At 37.3% G+C, this 22,588-nt stretch overlaps 1 protein-coding gene and 1 non-coding gene across 2 annotated transcripts in view; both read left to right on the plus strand.

Annotated features, from left to right (window-relative positions):
* LOC145770208 (low-density lipoprotein receptor-related protein 2-like) overlaps positions 1–22,588 on the plus strand; it is a 55,965-nt gene that overhangs the window by 13,613 nt on the left and 19,764 nt on the right. The window contains exons 7-18 of the mRNA XM_082581799.1: positions 4,353–4,491; positions 5,563–5,725; positions 6,787–6,962; positions 10,613–10,793; positions 11,470–11,632; positions 12,349–12,494; positions 14,712–14,809; positions 15,303–15,516; positions 16,609–16,746; positions 16,995–17,137; positions 18,311–18,419; positions 19,264–19,391. Of these exons, the coding sequence (XP_082437925.1) occupies positions 4,353–4,491; positions 5,563–5,725; positions 6,787–6,962; positions 10,613–10,793; positions 11,470–11,632; positions 12,349–12,494; positions 14,712–14,809; positions 15,303–15,516; positions 16,609–16,746; positions 16,995–17,137; positions 18,311–18,419; positions 19,264–19,391 (1,798 nt within the window). The remainder of the gene's footprint in view (positions 1–4,352; positions 4,492–5,562; positions 5,726–6,786; positions 6,963–10,612; positions 10,794–11,469; positions 11,633–12,348; positions 12,495–14,711; positions 14,810–15,302; positions 15,517–16,608; positions 16,747–16,994; positions 17,138–18,310; positions 18,420–19,263; positions 19,392–22,588) is intronic.
* On the plus strand, positions 13,703–13,804 carry LOC145771444 (U6 spliceosomal RNA). Its single transcript, XR_014289232.1, has one exon. It is a non-coding gene; the product is annotated as a U6 spliceosomal RNA (small nuclear RNA).

Genomic DNA, 22,588 nt, shown 5'->3' on the forward strand with positions numbered 1-22,588 from the left:
ACCTCTTGTCGTTACGCACCAATAAAACCATGGTGCGTAAGTTAAAAAAAATAATAATTGGGTAGAAGAAAGATTGATGACAAGTTTGGCAAAAGCAGTGTAGTGCTAAAGTCCCAACTTTTAGCCCAAATCACATTTAAATGTAGTGAAAGATGGAAACGTTTTGATGTTTTTTTATTTTCCCTGAAGAGATTCAATAATCCTTTGTGACGTCATAGTCATGTTTGTTTTCCCTTAATCACACCATTGTGTTGTCATAGACATGTTTAAAAGAAGTATGGTTATTGGTTGCACTTAATCCATCCAATTTGAACTAGTTTGCAGAACTTTGAGACTTTAGCACTTTTTTTGTTTTTGCCTAACTTTTCGTCAATCTTTCCTCTGCCCAATAAAAAAAATTAAAGTTTGCATCATGGTTTTATTGGTGCGTAACGACAAGAGGTCAATTTCTTTTTATCTCAAAAAACAGTAGGCCTAGTTCTCAAATAAATTAAGTTTTCATCTTTGATGTTTGTTTTGTATCTTTATCCTGCATTGTGGGAATATGGGTAAAACTTTATTCTTGTCAGGAAAAGCATTATAAAGCATTTATTCACTATGTGAACACTAAGCACTGAGCAGTGCTGAAACACTCCACTTTAAAGGAAAAATTTTTTCATTCAAGGTTGGTAGAATGGTAGTTACTAGCAATAGTCAACATGGGTGGTGGGCATTTGAAAGGAACATTAACCTAAACCTTTTCTGACAAATGCACTAACTTTTGACAGCTAAAAATATCAGTGATAAGATCTCTTGCATTATATGTCCCAAATAATCTGCAAGAAGCATCAATGACGAAGTGTCCAATCCAAGATCTTACAACACACGAAAAGAATACTTCTGTTTCAACATTTATAAAGCATATACATCGTTGGCAAGCTATCAGTTACAAAACATCTTTAAACAAGGTATTGGCAATAGCTTGCATTAGTAAATTACCACGTCCACAAACAAGGTAAATGTGTGTACTGAATACTGCCACCTTGTTTTGTCAAAATTTCGTCAACCCATTGAGTGTGTACAAGAATAACCAGTACCACAGTATACTAACATCATAGGCTAACTTCCATTAAAGGAAAAAGAAATTAACTCATCTACATTATGTCATGTATCAAATTTCATTAATTCAATGTTTGTCAGGTCTTACTGCCACAAACATGCCAGAGAATGAAGAAGAAAGCGAAACAACATAGGTCCTCATAGGACTATGCAAGAACATATGCTGCCAAACACAAACACTTAGGAATTTCAGCACACCAATAAAACTATTTTTAGTAATTTAATGTTTTTCAAGAGCACTATAATGAAACTAAGCTGTAAATTGCAAAAAAATTGCAACTTTTTCAGAAAAATATGAAAAAAAACAAAAAAAAACAAAAAAAACCAAAAAACGAGTGTTTTTTTTGGCTCAAGTTTTTTTTGAAAAAAAACACGTTTTTTTTTAAAAAAAACGGTTCGTTTTTTTTGCATTTACATCTCTAGCCATGGAACGCCGGGTACGTGCTATAGTATTTTGGCCCGGTATGACTAATGATATCCATGCTATTCGTGATTCGTGTACATCATGTAATCGTAATGCTCCATCTCAAGCAGCTCCTCCCCCGACGCCATGTGATCCTCCAGCTACACCATTTGAGAAAATTTTTGCAGATTATTTTGATTATGGGGGCCGTCACTTTTTGGTCATTGGGGACAGATTCTCGGGGTGGTCGGATGTATTTGCCACGCCATCAGGATCGAGTGCCGCAGGAGCAGCTGCTTTGACTCAACTCTTGCGCTCGTACTTTGCCACGTTTGGTGTTCCTGAGGAAATATCTACAGATGGGGGTCCCGAATTTACTGCTGCCGTTACAGAACTTTTTCTTAAAAATTGGGGTGTGCAGCACCGCATATCGTCATCTTACTTCCCTCAATCTAATGGTCGAGCTGAGGTGGCTGTCAAAACTGTCAAACGCTTGCTCATGACTAATGTGAGCCCAAACGGAGACCTGAACAACGATTCCTTCTTTCGTGCATTGTTACAGTTGCGTAACACACCTGATCCTGACTGTGATATCTCTCCAGCAGAGATCGTGTTCGGTCATCCTCTGCGCGACGCATTCGGTTTTGTAAACCGCCTAGTCAAGTTCTCCAATCGTCACATTCGTCGTACATGGCGGGATACATGGAAGGCAAAGGAAGACGCCCTTCGCCTGCAAGCTGGTCAAACCGATAAGGCGCTGTCTCAGCATACTCGTCCTTTACGTACTTTACAATGTGGAAACCGCGTATTTATCCAAAACCAAAACGGTAACTATCCTCGAAAATGGGACAAAGTGGGAATGGTTGTCGAAACGTTGCCGCATGACAAATATGTAGTGAAAGTGGACGGGTCGGGCAGAATCACAAAACGGAATCGACGTTTCTTGCGAGTAATTCCACATACTAAAGCATGTGCCGATCCCATCCCTCCTCAACCAAACATCATTGCTCACCCACAGAGCCTCCCATCATCTTCTTTTGCCCAGCCTCCTGAAACGGTTTACTGCCCTCCCCACCCTCCGCATCTCGAGATAGGTCCTAGCCCAGAAATTGGAGAATCACCGATGTTGCCTCACGATGCAGATCACAGTCCGCCTGCACTCTCCTGCCCCACACCAGCCTCAAGCCCGAAGCATTGTGAGCCACAGCACTCACCCGAACCTCCAAAACAACCGCTACCTTTCGATTCAGTGGAACCAACCGAACCCACAAGTGGAGTCCCTCATATTGAAAAATCGCCTGTTTTGCGCCGTTCTACGCGGTCCCGACGGCCGGCATTGGATTTAGACGCATCCTTTGGTCAATGGGTAATCAAGGGTTCGAGCTCGTAAGTCTACAGTTTCGCCTTACGAGCTGGGGGGGATGCACAAATGCCTGCAGTTAGCATGCTTCCTTGATTACTTTTGCACTCCTTTTGACACGTGTACTCCGCGAGGCAGTACTCTGTTTTATTCGTATCATTTCATTCTGGCAGGCTAGCGAACAACAGCTTCTTTTGTTCTAGTTCTAGTGTTGAGTTTAACAATCTTACGTTGTGTATTTTGTTGCAGAAATTGCGATTCGATCATTTTTCTTTTGTTAATACATTTAAGAAAAATAACCGTCTTTGTTCAGGGGTGATCACTCCCCACTCATTGGAGTGGTTGTAATGACTAAGACGAGTTGAAAGTTGTTGTCGAAATGACTATGATGATTTTAGCCCACTGTCCAAAAATCACCCCCCCCCCCCGAATTCTCAAAGTAAATAGAGCCCCTGCATTCTATATCAACTCCAACAAGCAAAAACTTTACATTGTCAATGCTGAGCTTGTGTTAATGGTAAAAAGTTTTAAAAACTGTAGTAAACTAGATAAAGCTTTTAAAGAATCTTATTCCGAGGATTCGATCAACCAACTTTACAAGATTTCGTGATATATTTTTTTTGTAAATTTTTTGAAGTAGCCTACTTTCTGATGACAGGCCGATAGTTTACTATCGAAATTCTTCTTTAACTACAAACGTAAAAGTACAGGGAGACCCTACTAAAAGCTGGGGTAAATCATGTTTTTACAGTTTGGTCATTGCTACACAATAAGCTTGACGCTTTTGAAAAAGCTTTTCCGTTCCGAAGAGAATTCCTACAATCAATGAGCCTTGCCGATACTTTGCGATACAATGGTTCTAGGGTAGAAATTTTCAACCTAGGTAAATTTTATAAAAAATTAAATGAACTACACTAGAATAAAAAGAAATTGAACGATAACTTCCCAAATTCTGGCGCGAAAATAGGTTGTCAGGATAAATTGATCTAGAAAGTAATAAACGCAGTGATCAAGTTGAAAAGTTGTCTCATACTTAAACAGACAAATTAAATTGTCTTATTGTTATAGTGGAAAAGCATCTACTAAACGTAAATTAACCGGTGAGATATATTAGCGTTTTTTCGTATCTTCCCTGTTAATCTTGGTAACTGAGTCTGCGTTAGCATTTAAAAGTCTTTAAAAGTATGTAAACCTGCGAGCTTGCAAGGAAGCTTGTTTAGTTGGAAGATAAAGATTCCTACAATAAAATCATTTCTTTCAGGTCCGTTGTGGAAATAATTTAGGCCCAGTACTAACGAGTTCCTACGACCCAAAATTTAGGACACTTCTAAAAAACGCAATATCCAAAGACTACGAGATCCTTTCTTAAAATTCCCGGACCCTTTGGAAAGGATATGGCCCGTTAAATATCTCTGGCCGAATGCAAAAATACCTCTTGGACCCCAGTTAACGCTACTGATTATGCTTACACGTTTTCTTGTACACCTCCAGGTTGTACTGGTCGGATCGTGTTCCGGTTTCATTCTTTTTCTACGCAAGGTTACTGTCTTTTGACCTAGACTCTCCTGGCAACGTGACTATTCATGTTGGGGAATTCTTTGCCCAGTTTGACGGAATTGCTCCATTTCAGGTGATATGATTTTATTAAGTGAATGGCATAAGAGTGTGGCCAAACTAACATTGTGTGGTTGCTGTATGGTCCATTGGTCCTGTACTAAATTTCCAAATGTAGCTGCTAAAAATACTTAGATCGTAAGACAACAAGCTACACGATTCAGAATATTTTACATGAACCACATTTTAAGCACATGGGCTACGGCATGTGACACACGATGAAGAAGAAGAAGAAGCACAAGATTTTATAACCTTTTTCTAGCTGAAGTTACAGAGTAGAAGTATGAAATTGTAAAATGACGTTTATTGATGCAAAACCACCACAGAGTCTACCAATTGAAAAAAATAGCGATCTGTCAAACAGCTATATTGTTATTGATTCGGTATAAGCATATTATAAATATTTCGGCTATGCCTCGATTGAAGATACACTTTCTTCTAAGAAATATTGCATTTAAAATAGATTTTTATTTTAATATCTTAATACTATGCTTTTCACTATATACTGTACAGTAAGCTACTATGCGTCAAAATACACTATAGTCTGCTCAAGACAAATGGGTTGTCACATCCGTTAAACTGCATTGAGTGTATGTGTACTTGAAGATACTAGCTTCGTCGTGTATCACAAAAGCATCAATTTATGTCAGTTTAATCAACTGTCTGCTTGAATTTGCCACCACTGACCACTTGTCTACAACTTAGTTTGAGATGATCCCAGTCATGTTTCTTTTGCAATAATTGATCTCACCTGTAGGGCACATGTCGGTTCGTTATTTTTTTGTTATTCTTGTATAATTTGTCAAATTGATCTTACTCTGTGGTATAAAACAGTCCAAGATAAATATCCTGCGCATTAGGGACAATATCAAAACCTTACAAACTTTTTTCTCCGCTCTCATTACAGCGCTCAGAACAAAGGAGTAGTATCGAATTAATAAACACAAACTCCCACGAGGTGACCTATCAGCTACTGTGTCACGTATTAATTGCTGCACATTGCAGCTGGGTGGACAAGATTGGAAACACACGACGACCAACTGGCCGAGAACATATATTTTTAATATTATGTAGTGATTCATTTCAGGATCTCATTTATTACTCTGATGGGAGTTTCGGACATATTTCAGCATATAACACAACCAGTGATACTTCGACTGTGGCAATATCGTTCGACAGTGCAGTGTTTGGAGCTATGGTTGCATACCATCCGAGCAGCCAACCTTGGTCTGACGTGGATCAGCAAGCGCGTAACTATTTGCTTTTACTCGTTTGTTTTTCTTTTTCGTTTTTACCACATTTGGCTGTTGGTTTTGGCTTGGGTTAAAAGTTAAAATATTTGCTAGATAACCGGTCATCCACCATGAACGAACAAACAAATTAGCCATGTCGAATGTCGTACGTCATCGACCTGTAGCCTATAGTTGTGCTCTCAAAATTTATGAATTTGAATTTATAAACACATCAAGTCAGTGTTTCTAATTTTTTTTTTTGCATAGGACACTGCAAGGTCATATAAGTCCAAAAGAAACCCTGGATATTTCAGAATCGTCAAATAACGTAGGCCTAAAAAACGAAATTAAGCACAAGAAAATTAACAAGCACGTTTCATCTTATGTAATTTCTATCAAATTTACAAAGTCTTTCACGGTTACCTTTTTCAAACTATAAGCTATCGATCAAGCATAAATTTCATAATGCATTGTTTCTTTCAACCAAAAACTCAACTGACACACGTATATGGCATTTTTGGCACAAAATTAGCTTACATAGCAGCAAATGCAACTCTTCAAATTTTTTTTGGAACCCCAGAGGACCCACGGACTCCATTTTGGATACTTCACTGCATCAAGTCATCAACTAACTCATGTAACTAATAACTAAAAATACAACACATGGGTACTTTACGAACATTTTATAGTTTATATTGATGCACGTATTTGACAAGTAAGCCAGCTCTTTAGATACAAATTTAACAGGAACTAAAAATAATAAAGACTTCATAATAAAATATAAGTAACCTAGCCGAAGTCTTATGAACAAAATGACAGAAAGGAGTGTGCTCTGATTGCACACAGCTTCCCAGAAATTGAAGTTTAAGTGGCTTAACTGAGCTATCTGTTAGTAGCCTACCTCTAGTGCAAGTATTTAATATAGGCCTGTCTAAGACCGACTTTAACTTGTTAAGTTAAAGACGCTACTTACTCAATAAGTTAAGGACGGCTTTGGCCTATCACATAAAGCACCCGCGAGTTACGTAAATACAGACAACTGTAGGCTACAATTTTATGTCTTCATCATTTTGATGCAGATCCTTGCACTGATAATAACTGCGACCACCTTTGCATCAGTGATGGAGATACGAGCTTTGTTTGTGCTTGTTCACTGGGATTTAATCTGCAACAAGATGGGAGGTCATGTGACTCTCCGTTGATTGAAGATAACTTTGGTTTGATTTGGGATGAAAGACTCAAAGCGATATTTCAGGTGAACTTTAATGGCTTACCTAAGAATTGATTGCAAATAAAAAATGTAAATTTTTAAACGCCTCGACGTTTAGGCTATAATTTCAAAGTAAATTAAAGCCAAAGAGTTGTCTATAGGCTATACCTCGAATAATTAAGCCTGCACTTTTCTCGTCTCTTGGGTGGTCACATGACGAAGCCCCCTGCTGAAATCATTATTGTCTGTACCCCCGTTAGTTGCGCCTACACAAATAACCGCAGACATATACAACCAAGCAACCACACGGCATTTAACATAATCCATTAAAATTGAACATAAACTATAAGCTACAAACGTTTTCGGCCATACACACGTTAGCCCTTATCAAGTAACAAACAATAACTGCTTATCATATCTACAATGAAAATGAATAACTGATCTAAACACTGAATCGAAAACGAAATGCATAAAATGAAACGGCAGAGCAAAGGAGACAGGCACATCACATGACGTTTGAATTACGCGAGGCAAAGACGCATCATATGACGCATCAAGAAAAGACGTTGAGTAAATAAGAAGCGCCTGAGGCAAACAACTGTGTATAGAGGCGAGGATTGTCTAATTTTATCAGCAAAGCCTCGTGGATTTTAGTGTCGAATTTGGTAGAACATTTACGCATAATTCTGAACGACTCCAAGGATGGTTTGTTATTAGAACATGTTTGGCAATCGAATATGTTATCTTTAATGGCACTTTGTTTGTTCAAATTATTTAAATCTAAGTGCTCCCTCACTCTTGTGGCCAAATGCCGCGTAGACATACCGATGTATGTACAATTCGCGTCATGCGAACAAGTGAACTTGTACACGACATTTGAACACAAGTAGGAGGGAGTCCTAGGTTTAAGATGAAAATAATAGCCAATTTTGAACGTTTTATACACAGGAACAATATCCACGTTGAACTTCATTTTGATAAAACTAGACATATTACTGACAAAGCGTCTCGATGCTTCACCCACAAAGAGAACTGTAAGAAAGTTTTTCCATTCACGCTCGTCCGCTTGAGAGAGCGTAGAATGTGAATCCAAAAACCCCCTCAGCACCTTATTGAAAAACCATGTGGGGTAGTTGTTCGCAATAAAACCACATCTTTCCGTAGAAAATGGATTTGAGCACCGTAAAAGCAAACGTAGAACATCTTGTGTCCTCTTTAAAACGGAACGAGAACATTTCCATAGATTCTGAAGCTAAAGATGAAATCAAATTTATTGTGAAGCGTTTCATGAACAACTCTAAACAGTTGTGCGCGTCCAAAAGAAATCAGGCCATTCACAAAGCACTAAAATCTCTATCTTCAAACAAGGATATTAAAGTATGCAAATTCGACAAGAGAAAAGGAACGGCAATTCTCAACTCTTCTGATTATTTCTCCAAATTGGACACTATTGTAAATGATACAATAAAGTTTAAAGAAATTAACACTACTACCAAAGTTCATCCGATTGTTTCCATAGAAAGATCTATTGGGTATTATGTGAGAAAGTACCTCAAAGAATTTGATGAAGACGTAACATGAAAATTGATTCCTTCTGGGAGCAGCCCAGGTAAGCTTTACGGTCTTATCAAAGTTCATAAAAAAGACAATCCCGCGCGTCCTGTTGTATCCATGATTTCCACCCCTGATTACGGTTTGGCAAAGTTTTTGGACTCTATTATCAAACCATATATACCGAATGATTACATGCTCAATTCTACTAACGATTTTTTGGAAAAACTTAATAAATTCCATTGTGCTACCAATCAACTGATGGTTAGCTTCGATGTAAAGTCATTATTCACCAATGTTCCTTTAAAAGAAACTATAAACATTATCGCCAATTGTATTTTTTCGCAAGACCAACCCAACCAACCATCTATCAAAAAAGAAATTTTTATACATAAAACTGCTGCACATCGCCACCGAAGGTATGTTTTTATACAAAGACAAATTATACAAACAAATTGATGGTGTGGCAATGCGCTCGCCTCTGGGTCCAACGCTTGCTAATTTCTTTCTGGCACATATTGAAAAAAAGATTTTTTCTGAAACTGATGTGAACTGCCATCCTAAATTGTACCTACGTTATGTTGACGATGTTTTTGCCATATTTAATGATGATAATTTTTGTATGCAGTTTCTCAACATTCTCAACTCGCAACATCCTAATATAACTTTCACGGTAGAAAAAGCCAACCAGACCATTCCCTTTCTCGATTTCGAAATTAAAATTAATAAAAACAAATTTGACACTTGGGTTTGGCGAAAACCAACCAACACCAACCTCCTTCTCAATTTTAATGCTGTATGTCCTTCAACCTACAAATCTGGATTAATTAAATGCCTGCTAAAGCGAGCACAAGATATTTGCTCTAATTTTGATAATTTTAATATTGAAGTCAATCGTTTAAGGTCTTATTTTATTGCGAACAACTACCCCACATGGTTTTTCAATAAGGTGCTGAGGGGGTTTTTGGATTCACATTCTACGCTCTCTCAAGCGGACGAGGGTGAATGGAAAAACTTTCTTACAGCTTTCTTTGTGGGTAAAGCATCGAGACGCTTTGTCAGTAATATGTCTAGTTTTATCAAAATGAAGTTCAACGTGGATATTGTTCCTGTGTATAAAACGTTCAAAATTGGCTATTATTTTCAGCTTAAATTTAGGACTCCCTCCTACTTGTGTTCAAATGTCGTGTACAAGTTCACTTGTTCGCATGACACGAATTGTACATACATCGGTATGTCTACGCGGCATTTGGCCACGAGAGTGAGGGAGCATTTAGATTTAACTAATTTGAACAAACAAAGTGCCATTAAAGATAACATATTCGATTGCCAAACATGTTCAAATAACAAACCATCCTTGGAGTCGTTCAGAATTATGCGTAAATGTTCTACCGAATTCGACACTAAAATCCACGAGGCTTTGCTAATAAAATCAGACAATCCTCGCCTCAATACACAGTTGTTTGCCTCAGGCGCTTCTTATTTACTCAACGTCTTTTCTTGATGCGTCATATGATGCGTCTTTGCCTCGCGTAATTTAAACGTCATGTGATGTGCCTGTCTCCTTTGCTCTGCCGTTTCATTTTATGCATTTCGTTTTCAATTCAGTGTTTAGATCAGTTATTCATTTTCATTGTAGATATGATAAACAGTTATTTTTTGTTACTTGATAAGGGCTAACTTGTGTATGGCCGAAAACGTTTGTAGCTTATAGTTTATGTTCAATTTTAATGGATTATGTTAAATGCCGTGTGGTTGCTTGGTTGTATATGTCTGTGGTTGAAGAAAGTGACCTCTTTACCAAAATTGTAACACAAATAACCGCAAGCAAGGATTAGAAGCCAAATGATTGTTGAGAAACGCGACAGGACATTCAGACATGGACTTCTAAATAGTAGCATCTGGACTGGAAACTCAGTGGGCAACATGACGCCAAACAGTTGGGACAACAGTGGGCCAACAGGGTTAGTTACTTGGCTGTTGGCCCACTGTTGTACCCACTGTTTGGCCTCATGTTGCACACTGAGTTTCCAGTCCAGATGCTACTATTTAGAAGTCCATGATTCAGATATGACGACAACTGTGAACGCATTTACCCAATAAAGTAAATTAGCATGAACTATATGTGTTTGCACTTAATGCAGGTCTCTCTTGACAACCCTGAAAGGTTTTCTGCTCTTCCAATAGAAGATACTGGTTTTGTTCAGGCAGTGGAGTATGATTATCAAGATAAAATGGTATACTGGTCTGATATAGACAAAAGACTAATTTTGAGAGCATCCTTAAACGGACAAGGAAAAGAAGTGTTCATGAAGAGTACAGCAAGTACGATTCAGAAGTTCAAACTAAAACACAAACGTATTAACTTGAACATCTCGATCTTTTTATTTTGACTTTATCTAAAAACTTAGCTTATAAATTCTTGAATTCAAACTTGAAAAAAAAAATAGAAGTTTTAATATTTGTAAATACCGGCTTTCTTTTTGAACCAAGAATTTTTTTTATCAAAGTTGTTTCGCTTGTAAATGCGAGTTTAAGTTCACAAAATACAATGGCCAAGTTTGTTGCTATCAATTTCAATTTTTTACAAGTTTTTAGAATGTTGCATTTATGACCTTATCCCCATCGAATATTCAACAACATTTATTGATTTATTTAATCGATTTATTTGGACTTTGGATTCAAGTTTGATTAAAGTTAGACGGACGAAAGAACATCTGTTCCCATGCGGGTGTTAAACCTTAGCAAAGTGCTTTCTGACATGCATGAAAGTGCCACAAAATTTACATTTTTGCCTTCCGCCCACTTAATCCAAGGCTTCAAATGCAGGCATTAACTCGACTAGAACTAAAAGTAACATTGAAACCATATGGCTACTTGAAGATGTAGACCTATCTCTCGGTAGCCATGAAACATACAAGTGTACGGAAACTTATCTTATAATACAACAAATTTATGACGTTTTATTGAATTTCCTTAATCGTTAATTTTTTCTCCGCAGCTCTTTCGATTGGAATCGATCATATTTCAAGAAATGTTTACTTTGCGGATGCAATCTCTGATGCTATTCTTGTTTCGTCATTGGACACACCGAATGTTTTTTCCACTTTGCACGTAGAGAATGTGTTCACTGTCTGGAAATTAATTGTGAGCCACACGTTGGGGTAAAGATAATTTACTTTATATTTAGCTGTTTTTTTCCTTTTGAAAATAAAGAAAATATATTTTCTTTCTTATAGATTAGTCAACCTGATGTCTGTTATCCTATCCAAACTTTGGCGAATTACCTCCAATGAAGTTCAACTCCTGCATATCACCAATGGAGTAGTTTTTGCAGTTTCCTTTGCTGACAAATAATGACACTATGTAGTGTCTATTTTAACACCAACCATTTCAGTTCGATCTCTCCTAAGCTTTGACTGCAATTGCCAATTACTACTTTATAACTGTTCACCAGGGACGTACGGTGACCACTTTTTTGGGTGTTTACATTTTTAGACAACTTCTAACTAAACAGCAATTAACCAATCCGCAAAACTAGTCTGTCTTTTAAACTTGCTGATAGAAAGTGAACATCCAAAAAAAGGTTACAGTGCGCCACTGCTATTTAACTATTGCTACCTATCTTCTTCAATATAACCAAATGTTGAATGAAATTGATAAGAATCGAGATCTAGCATAAATCACGTACCCCTTGCTTAGAGTTCAACTGGAGTTTTTTTTGTAAATTAGGCAAATATTTATATGTATGCCTAAATTTAATTATTATTTCTTACTGTAGTCAACCTGCTTTAAAATAAAATGAGCTGCCAGTTTTCAAAGTAACTAATCTTAATGCCAGTTTTTGCCAAGAAATTGCATCTGTCCGTTGTGTGTTTAGAAAAATCTTTTGGACTGATTGGGGTCATCCAAATTCTTTACTTGATGCGATTGGACGAGTAGAATTAAGCAATCTAGATGGAAGTGGAGGAATGACGGTAGCTAACGATTCACTCTTCCCATACGGACTTACTGTTGACGAGCAAAGTAAGTAGAGTGAAGACCTATAGGCCTATAGCGTAGCCTAGTTTGCATAAAGTGCCATACTTATGATACACCTTCCTCAATGTAGAGTAGTCTATACATCTAGGTCAGGGGTCACCAACCTTTTTTGCATGCGGGCCACTTTGGCACTAAGGAGAGCTGTGGCGGGCCGCACTAATAAAATGTTAGGTAGGTTGACTCTTATGCTAGAAAAGAACGCATTTCGTACCCAGTAGCCTATCCAGCGTTACATGTTGTTCATATTTATGTTAGAATACCGTAGCAACAAAATTAATCGAACAACGCTACTGCCAGGCCAAGCTCCTTTTACAACACTTTTGACTTTTTTTAACAATGCCTAATAAATAGAAGCCACTTGTTTTGTGCACTTGTAGTGAGGCGAGCGGTTTCATCAGAATATTCATCGCCAAGCAAGAGTGGTGTTGTCACTTCGCTTCGCAAATGATATCTTGCAATTAACAGTTTCAGTAAACAAGGAAATGATTGACACATCGCAATAGAGGCAACAATAGTGACCTGCAAACATATCAGCAAAAAATAGGCTCCAATAACAGTGAAAAAGAAACCAGGTACCATCTTCTCTTCTCTCGTGTTGTCGCTATATGTTAGGGCATCCGTTGGTTAACCACTGCCTGGTGTCGTCATCGATGGAAACTAGGCCTTCCATACCATGAGGAGGTCTGTATGGCCGGCAATCCTTGATAATGTGTGCTGCCGTCGGCATTTCACCACACTCACAAGCAGCACTCTCTGCCGACGAAAGCAAGTACCTCCACTTGGCCGCCCCCGCAAGCACCGACTTTGGGAAACTAAACTTGCTACAACTGTCGCTATAAAGTTATGCGGAAGAACAATCATCAGAATGGCACCCCCAGACCAAGCACAGCGCCCTTGTCAGGGCGAACAGCACCAGCTGTTGTAGGTCAAGGAGTGGCCATTCTGCAACTAAATGTTGAAGGCACCACCAACGCTAAACTAGACATCATCACACCAGGTACCATGAAACAAACGCTTGTGGAAATCACAGAAAAATCGTAATTTATGAACAGTCTTCCCTCTAAAAAAGCAATGAGTTGGTTTTTCATCTTTTCTGTTAGAATCTATAAAACCGTCTTTCTTTTATTATAGACAACTGTCACTTGCGGTGCTCATCAGCGTGGCAAGAATTTGTTGGTTAACAACATTTTGCAGTACTTGCTTCGGCAGTACATATACTATAATTGGAACGATACAGATTAGCATGGCTCCTGCGCAAGGATGACAAGCAAAATCGTGAAGCGTTCCATATTTCTTAAAAAAAAAAAACGTTTTGCAGTAGGCCTACTAAGCTAAATATTTTCATAATAGGCCTACAATCAGAAAAAGTCTCTAAATTTAAATGTAATATATTGCCAATTTATTATAAATTGAGTTGGTACACCGACCCATTTTGCCAACAAAAGCTTGCATAAAGAGAACACTGCTCGTAAAACACAATAACGGTGAAACTCGCACTAGTGTTTACAGGACATTTGCAAACTTAAAATAAGCAACCCTATGCTCACAGACAATTTTGAAATTCGAAAACAGACGTTTTAATCAACCACTGGGACAGTGTGGCTGGACATCGCATTGGAATAACTTTAAGCAACCCCAACCTAGAACTATAATCTGATTGGTCGGTCGGTGGAATCATATGCAATGCGAAAATATGCTTCCAGGAAAGTATTTTTTGCCTTTGTGCTCTTTAACTCCTTCAAGAAAAGTATTTTTGGTTATACTTGTACGCTGATACCTTCCCCGGGCCGCAGCGATACAGCGTGGCGGGCCGCATGCGGCCCGCGGGCCGCCATTTGGTGACCCCTGATCTAGGTTATCAATCGTCATAAGTGCGTCAAGAGTTCAATTTTCAATATGCATGGCTTCTAAAAAAGTTGGAAAACAACTGGTATAATAAATTCCAAATTGATTGTTCCAAAGCAATTTTTTTGTATAACTATTGTAAACAATAATTATTTGTGGTCGAAATTAAATTCTTTTAAACAATTAATTCTAAAAGAAAATATTATTGCTTCGAACAGCTCTTTTGTTTAATAGCTTACGGTAGGCTACACAATAAACGATTGACAATTTTTTTTTTACATTTGCATGTCTTTTTACATAAGATCTAATAATAACTTCTAGGCTACATCATGTGCGTTGCATTTTTTTGCTTCTCAGGTAACACTGTATTTTGGACCGAAGAAACTTTTAGTGGAATTCGTTGGTTTGACTTAAACAGCGGAACAAGTGGAAAACTGTCGCTTGAATCTCCTATAGTAAGCATATCCAAAGATCAGGGGCGTAGTCAGGGATGGCAAAGGAGGAAATTCCTCCCCCAAAAAGTATTGAACATTTCAAACTCAGTTACAGCATACAGCACCATTGAGTTGACCAAGTTTTACTATTAATTTAGACTGAAAGTACTCTCAAAATCCGTGATGTTAAGGTATTTTTTTCAAATTTTTTCTGCGGAAGGCCCCTAATTCTCTTTTGGGTGCTTCGCCTTCGGCAACTCCTTTGCGGCCTCACACACATCTGTGAAGATACTTGTTTGTCCTTCACTCCCAATACTTTTTGCTGACTACGCCCTTCTTACGATTTTACTTGCTTTAGTAGAATAGCCGTAAAAAGTATTTTTACTGAAAATGAATTAAGGTTTATGACATATTGTAAAAGCATCGTATATTAAAAAATACCAAAGTTTCAATTTACTCTGTGTTCAGTGATGGAATAAATGTTGAAATTACAAAAAACTTAATGATATTGTAGATACCTACTAGTCTTGTTGCTGAACTTACATCCTACAAAGACCATCTTTACATCACCTATCGTGACTCCCCATACGTTCATCGAGTGCTAATTAGCGACGTTGTCGAAACAACAACGGTTGCAAACGAAACGACCGTACAGCCATATGGACCACAGATATTCTACGGTTTGTCTGGAATTCGTTTCATCGATAGCTCTACGGTCGTTCATACAGGTAAGAAAGCGTTTCTTTTTCTGATATGGTGACCGTTTTTGGGATATGGTGACTGTTATGGTTTCTGATATGGTGACTAATGTGATATAATATGAAGAGTAACTGTGCAAATAAAGTATGGACATAAAACTTTAAAAAAGTGAACACCCAAAATATAGCAAAATCATTACACACTGGTTTAACCATAATGACAATTCATCGTCAGGCCTGAATACTCATGGGCTTGTTAAGCTATTTAAGGATGTAAAGTTAAGCCCAAAATTTGCAACTTCTTTCTTTTAAAGCTCTATATTCTACAAATCGACAGCATTTTTAAATCCCTATTCACTTAAAAGATTGTGTTTTATACGTGAGTCTTTGAGTTGGTGGCATTTTGCGTTCATCTTTTTCTTTGCTCAGAGCTTTTTCACAATCCTTAGTACAACTAATTCCGTTTCAGTCTTATTTCATATTATTTCAATGTTTCTTGACTTTGGCCTAGAGATAGATGAATTTACACTGCCGGATAGTAACCTGCTGTTTTTAGGCATCACTGCGTTATCAATTAAACTGAGCAGTAATCTGTTGCGTTTTTTTAACTCTGATTCTTGCTGCGTTATTCATTTTATCAGTATGTTTTTGTGTTGTGCAATTTGTTGCTGAACAGGTTGTGTTTACCTGTTTCAGCCCGCTTGATAAAGTTAGTCATGCTGACTGACGAAACGTCGGTAATAAAAGCCAAGCATCTTTCTTAAACATCAGGAGGTAACCTAGTAGCCTAGTAGCGCAAGTCATTTTATTTATCATATGTTTGGTGAACGGTGTCACTTTGTTTTTAGGTCCATAGGCTACGGTTGTTTCAAGAATATATACCTCAAATTTATACATTTAAACAAATCACTTCTTTAACAAAATTGTAAGTATGCATATAATTCTCCAACCTACAGGTAAAATATGAAGTCTTATGTTGACATAAAATGCTTTCTGATAAACCGCACCTGGATTAGAAAAGGTGCTAATGTTTAAAATGGTGTTAATTACAAGAAATGTCATAATGAATCTGATAAAAACTAATAAGCCCCATACTAATCTAAATCAATTTCCTGTTTCAAGGCACTTCTACATGCTCCAGTGCCGGAGAGAAATGCCCTCAAATTTGTTTGCCAAGCGAAACTCAACGCATGTGTGTTTGTGGGTATCATTATGTATACAGTGCAGCAAATAACACATGCACCCAGGTCATAAACTTTGGTAAGTTTTTTGAAAAAAACCTCCTGTACTCCAGTTACTGAGTTTTCTGTTTTTTAAGAAGTGAGTGCTCTTCTCTCTTTTACTCCACCTTCTGCTTTTATTCCACCAATTTTGAAAAAAGTTTGAAGTTCTGAACTCGGTATATGGTAGTGTATTTTTTAACAATAAAGTATTCAAAGTATATATCTAATTCCTTTACATCATGGCTTGAAAATAACAGTTTCTACCTTTCTTATCCACTTTTGTAGAGGATGATGTCCCTCCAGATTTCGGGGATACCTGTCCAGACTCGGTAGTTAAATCAGTCGATGTATGTTCTGATAAAGGTTTTACTAATTTTACCATCCCAGTAGCAACGGATGAATCAGGACCTGTAACAATAAAGACAACTGTAAGTAGCCTAATCGATGCCTGCAAGCTGATTCATAAACTAAAAGTTTATAATTGCGTTTTAAATTTTTGTTTGTCTGTTTACTGATTGAACCAGAAAATTTCTGTTTAGTTTATTTGGGTTAGGTTTTCAGTTTTCAATGCCAAACCAGTGTTCTGAAACTTCTTTCAGCAATGTAATTGCATCTTTTGATCATTTGGCATCTTTTGGACCATGAAGTCTCATGTAAACTCATAAGGTGCTTAATTAGAATGATGCACTGTGCAATTAATACATGTGTTGTTATTAATAGACCTAGGCTACACTAAATATCTTTTAATCAGCAGCCTACATTTGGGTCATCATTTTCTATCCCGAAAGAAAATAATAGGCTAATAATGATAAGAAGCAATAATAATAGCGAAGCGACATGTTTTCTGTTCCTGAAAACATAATATGTTGTCTTATTTTTTGTCATTGTCGTATCCAAGTTGAAAAAGATTGCAGGCTACCAGTCACAGTAAGCTTTTACGTCGAAGAAAAGGAAAGGCGGAAAAACCATAAAAATTTGAATTTAAAACTGATGATTGGGTGTTTGGTCAAGAACGTAAATATCTGGAATCAGCGTCGTCATAATTCCATCACCTAAAAAATAACAAAAACAAATGAAAGATGTTGTGGTTTCAAAATAGATAGCTAGTACATATTTGTAGCAAGTTAGCGCTTGTCCAATTACAGCTGTGAACGCTAAGCTAAGAACTATTCAATATGGGTTACAATATAACTAATTATTACAGTAGTTAAAATAAGTGTAATTAATTATTATTATTAATAATTAAATATACTTATTAATTGATTATTCAGCATTACCAATAATTACAAAATATGTAGTTGAATGAGTTTCGCTTTTAGCAGCATGATCGTTGCTTACTTCACAGTGTAGATTCAAACGATCTGTTATAGCCTGATGCTGCGGGTTCTTTTTGGCAATATCACTGACTTCAACACCATTCGTCATAGCACATGACTAGGGAACTGTGTTCCGAAAGCTAGTGTAATTTGATATTGCCAAAAAGAACCCGCAGCATCAGGCTATAACAGACCGTTTGAATCTACACTGTGAAATTACAAAATAACTAATTACTGTAATAACCATTTCAATTTACACTGTAATACATGTACGCATTTTTTTAGCATACTAATGAGCCTCCGCTGCATTTCTCTGGGACTCGGGCGTTTAACTATAAAGCCGTCGATGCGAGCGGGAACATTGCTGTTTGCTCGTTCTTGATTACAATTCGAGGTAATTTTTGTAACAACTTGGTTCAAAATCTTAAACGGTACTTATTTTTATCATAAACTGTATTTAATGAAATCACGGATATATCCCAGGGTGAAATACAGTTTCAAATTGCCTTTGGGACTGTTCCAAACAAAAAAATTAATGTCGTTTTGCTGCATAGCATTCCTTGTTGATTTAAATCAAAGGTGACGAACCTGCGGCCCGCGGGCCGCATGTAGCCCGTCCAAGATTTTTGTGTGGCACGCAAAACAATTTGTTTCCGAGCATAATGGTCGAAATATTTAGTCAACTTGAGCAAAAAAGATCGAGCCAAAAAAAGAAGAAATCATACTTATATGAAAGCAAACGCTTCGAAAATGAAACTGTCTTCATTATCAATGCAAGTACTGTTGCTCTATCCTTTTTTTTCAAGTTGATTTGTTTTTATTTTTTACTGTTGTATGTTTCGATTCTGCGTAAGATAATTTCAACTGTGTGGGTATTATTACTTTCATATGCCGTTTGTTACTCTTTATGAATAATATCTTAAGTCGCTTCTAAAAGATTTCGTAGTAGGTTACGATTAAAAAGTTGTGTGGCCCGATAACTCATATGTAATGGACGAAGTGGCCCGCAACCGCAAAAAGGTTCGTCACCCCTGAATTTTAAATGAATGTTTTAGTAAAAATTCGGTTTTTATAATCTCTTATAATAATATATTTTAATATCTTTTTTATAATTTTTATAATATCTACAAAAACGTTGTTTTATTATTAAATTGTTTTCAGTGATTATTTAAAAGGTGAAAACGTTTAAGTTATTGCTCATAATGTTGAAAATTAAAACAAAACTAGAAAATTTACAGCGGAGCCGCATTGTCTGGCTTTACCTTCGACCCCTGATAACGCAACAATACTCACAACTACTTGTGGCTCTCAGTTCGGTTCAAGAATTGAGATTTCTTGTGATGGGAACAATGGAATCAGTTTCGAGGTACGAGCTCCATGATTCGTTTCAACTTTTAGAAGAGATTTTTGAAATTTGGAGATTGGTTATAAAAAAACACGGCGACTCTTAACATTAAGTGCTTTTAACTAGTAAGCTTGTTTCTTTAGATTCTGTAAGAAGTAAAAACATAACCTTTTTAAAGAAATTAATTAATATTTTTAATACCCAAACTACTATTTGAACCAAACTCCCTGTAGCAATTAAACCTAACCCCTTATATGGAGGATGGATTCAACAGATGCTCGTCACTGGTACAGTCTTCGTAGACTAAACCGCTGCTTTCGATACAATCAGTCATAAAGCCCTGCTCCTTAAATTGCTTCAAGTTATCCAGAATCCCACAATTACCCAAGCAATTCATTTTCTTCTTACAAATACACGATTTTTTGTCAAGATGAATGGTCGTAAAGTCGTTGGAGAATCCAAGGTTATGGCGTACCACAAGGTTTTGTTCTTGCACCTATCTTATTCAACATCTATCTATACTAATGATCAACCAAAGCCTCCCAACGTAGCCTACGCCGTTTCATTTATGCGGACGACCTCTGTCTGGCTACCCAACCGAAAAAAAAATCTGTTAGTAGAAAAGACCTTAACAAAAGCGCTTTCCGAGTACTCCACCTAAGTTATTACAAGCACTGAAGTTTAAACGCCAACCCTTTTAAAACCCAAGTTACCTGCTTTCACTCAAATAATCATAAAGCTAGTCAAAAACTTAACATCAACTGGAAAAACGCTACTTTACAGTAGGCTACAATATACCCTTTCCTGTGTATCTTGGTATAGCATTGGATAGAACCCTATCTTATAACACACATCTCCTAAAACTTAAGAACAATTAGTTACCGCAATAACCTATTGCAAAGGATTGAAACTCAAATAGGAGAGCAGATGAACATACACTGAAACAGACAGCAGTGGCTCTATGGTATTCAACAGCAGAATACTGCTCTCCAGTATGGTCCAGATGAAGCCATACCAAAGTGATTGACTCTGAACTAAACGAAGCATGGAGAGTCATAACTAGCACATTCCGTCCAACACCAAGTAAAGACCTCCATAGACTAGCCACCATAGCTCCACCCTATATCCGAAGAGAAGTTGCTACAAAAAATAAAGAATAATACATAGCCTACAGTAGGCTATATCCGACCAACGCCATCCTCTCTATGAACACAAACATATTAAGGCTAAGCTCAAGTCACACAAGAGCTTTATCAAAGTTAGTCCATTGGAACACACAAACGCGGCAATCGCACGATTGAAACAATGGTTATCCTAGTTTGATGGCACTCATTGCAACATCCTGCTATCCCAGGTCCTTCCGAAATCCTCCAACAAGTTTCCTTCCTTAAGATAAGAGAGTGGTGTTGCTTGAATAAAGCTGCTGCGGTATTGCGGAAAATAAAACCAATCTTTTTCGATGGAAGATGGCTCCGGACTCAATGTGCGATTGTGACTTAGACAACACCATGTAACACAAAATTTGTCCATGGGTTAAAACTATTATTTTCTGATTAAGTATGGTCTAAATCAATAAAATTGAGCTTTTAAAAAGTTCAAACTTTGGTTCTGACTGTATGAGATTAATTTATTAGAATTTTTTCGTCTAATTTTGCTTTGTTAATGCCTTTGCTCCCCCTATATCTTTTTGGATCATTAGCATGGACTTAAATCTAATATTAGTTGTTGTTATTTGCTTTCTCATAACAAAATAATAACGGAAAATGTTGTTTTCAGAAGATATTTCTAAAAAATTACATAAAGAAGAACACAATGTAGGCTATGCAAGGCGATTTTACTACATAAACACGAAACAAAAGCCGGCCTGGTGCTATAGGCCTTTATTCAAAATTGTTACAGAGCAAACCTGCGTTGTCACTTAAAGCGCTCAAAACTTATAACTTAATCAAAAAGAAACATTTTTTTGAGATTGGTAACGATATGTCAGTTCAATTTCACGTAAAAGGTTCCATAGTCTCATATAATATATAAGTAGAACACTGAGAACCGCGATGTCGCTTTCTCTGTGAAGTAATTCGAACACTGTCATCCAGTTAGTCCGACTGCTTTAGTCTGGAAATGAGTAGCTCAACATTCGATTTTGTCAATGACAGTTTACTGACAAGATCATTTACGTCTTCTTAACTGGGGTAGTAGGGGCACCTTTTACCGGCAATTCGGCATTGAAGATAAGCAACAGATGGTTCATCCGTTTCTGAATCTGTAGAGCTTACTTACGCAATGAATTGTTTATCTTTCAACCTGGGTAATTGTGGGACAGGCATGCTAGTTGCGCTATTGGGTATAGGTGCAATAAGAGGTCACGGAATGTCGGGGTACCGGTACTGGGATGGGAAGGGCATTTTTTTTCCTTTTGTCATTGGTTTGGGTCCACCATACCGAAGTAACAGATTTGTGAGATGGTTTGTGGGCTCATGCCAGACACGGGAGAAAGCAAAACGCATTTCCCTTTCTCTTCTCTACACCAACCGCTTTGGTGTACGGCGGTAGCGGTAGTATTTACATGTAATAAGTGGTGCCCAACGTTTATCTTGATCAGCGACTGGCATCGTAAACTATGCATGATAGATATTTTTGCACGGCTGTAACTCTCTAAACCAGTGTTTCCCAACTTTTGCCGAGCCTCTTGGAGAACAACATACATCATATAATGAACAACTTAAATCAAAATATAGTTATTACTATCTGAATCCTTAACAGTCTGTTTCACCTCAAACGGATCATCAGAAGGATCTTATTCAAATAGAATCTTAATAAATCAAATAGAAATAGATTCTATTTGAATAAGATCCTTCTGATGATCCGTTTGAAGTAAAACAGACTGTTAAGGATTCAGATAGTAACAACCATAATTGATTTAATTCGCTCTGCTTTGCTTTTTTGCTTAGCATTGAGCACTTTTTGTAGTATTAATAGTTTTCATTGTTTTAATGAACAACTTATATTTTTAGCGCAATTTTGGTGCCACGTTACCCCATAAAGTATTGCATATGTCTCCCCGGAGGTAATTTTCCCCTAAGTTGGAAACCACTGCTCTGACAGTGCTATTTTTGCAAAGAGTACACCACACGTCAAAAGAAAACTGCTGAGTGCTTGCAACCACGGCAAGCCATTGCACACTACTAACAATTGCGGTATAACCGACAATCAATGTAATT

Source organism: Aplidium turbinatum, chromosome 5, assembly GCF_918807975.1.
Source record: "Aplidium turbinatum chromosome 5, kaAplTurb1.1, whole genome shotgun sequence".
In the NCBI taxonomy this organism is placed as follows: Eukaryota; Metazoa; Chordata; class Ascidiacea; order Aplousobranchia; family Polyclinidae; genus Aplidium; species Aplidium turbinatum.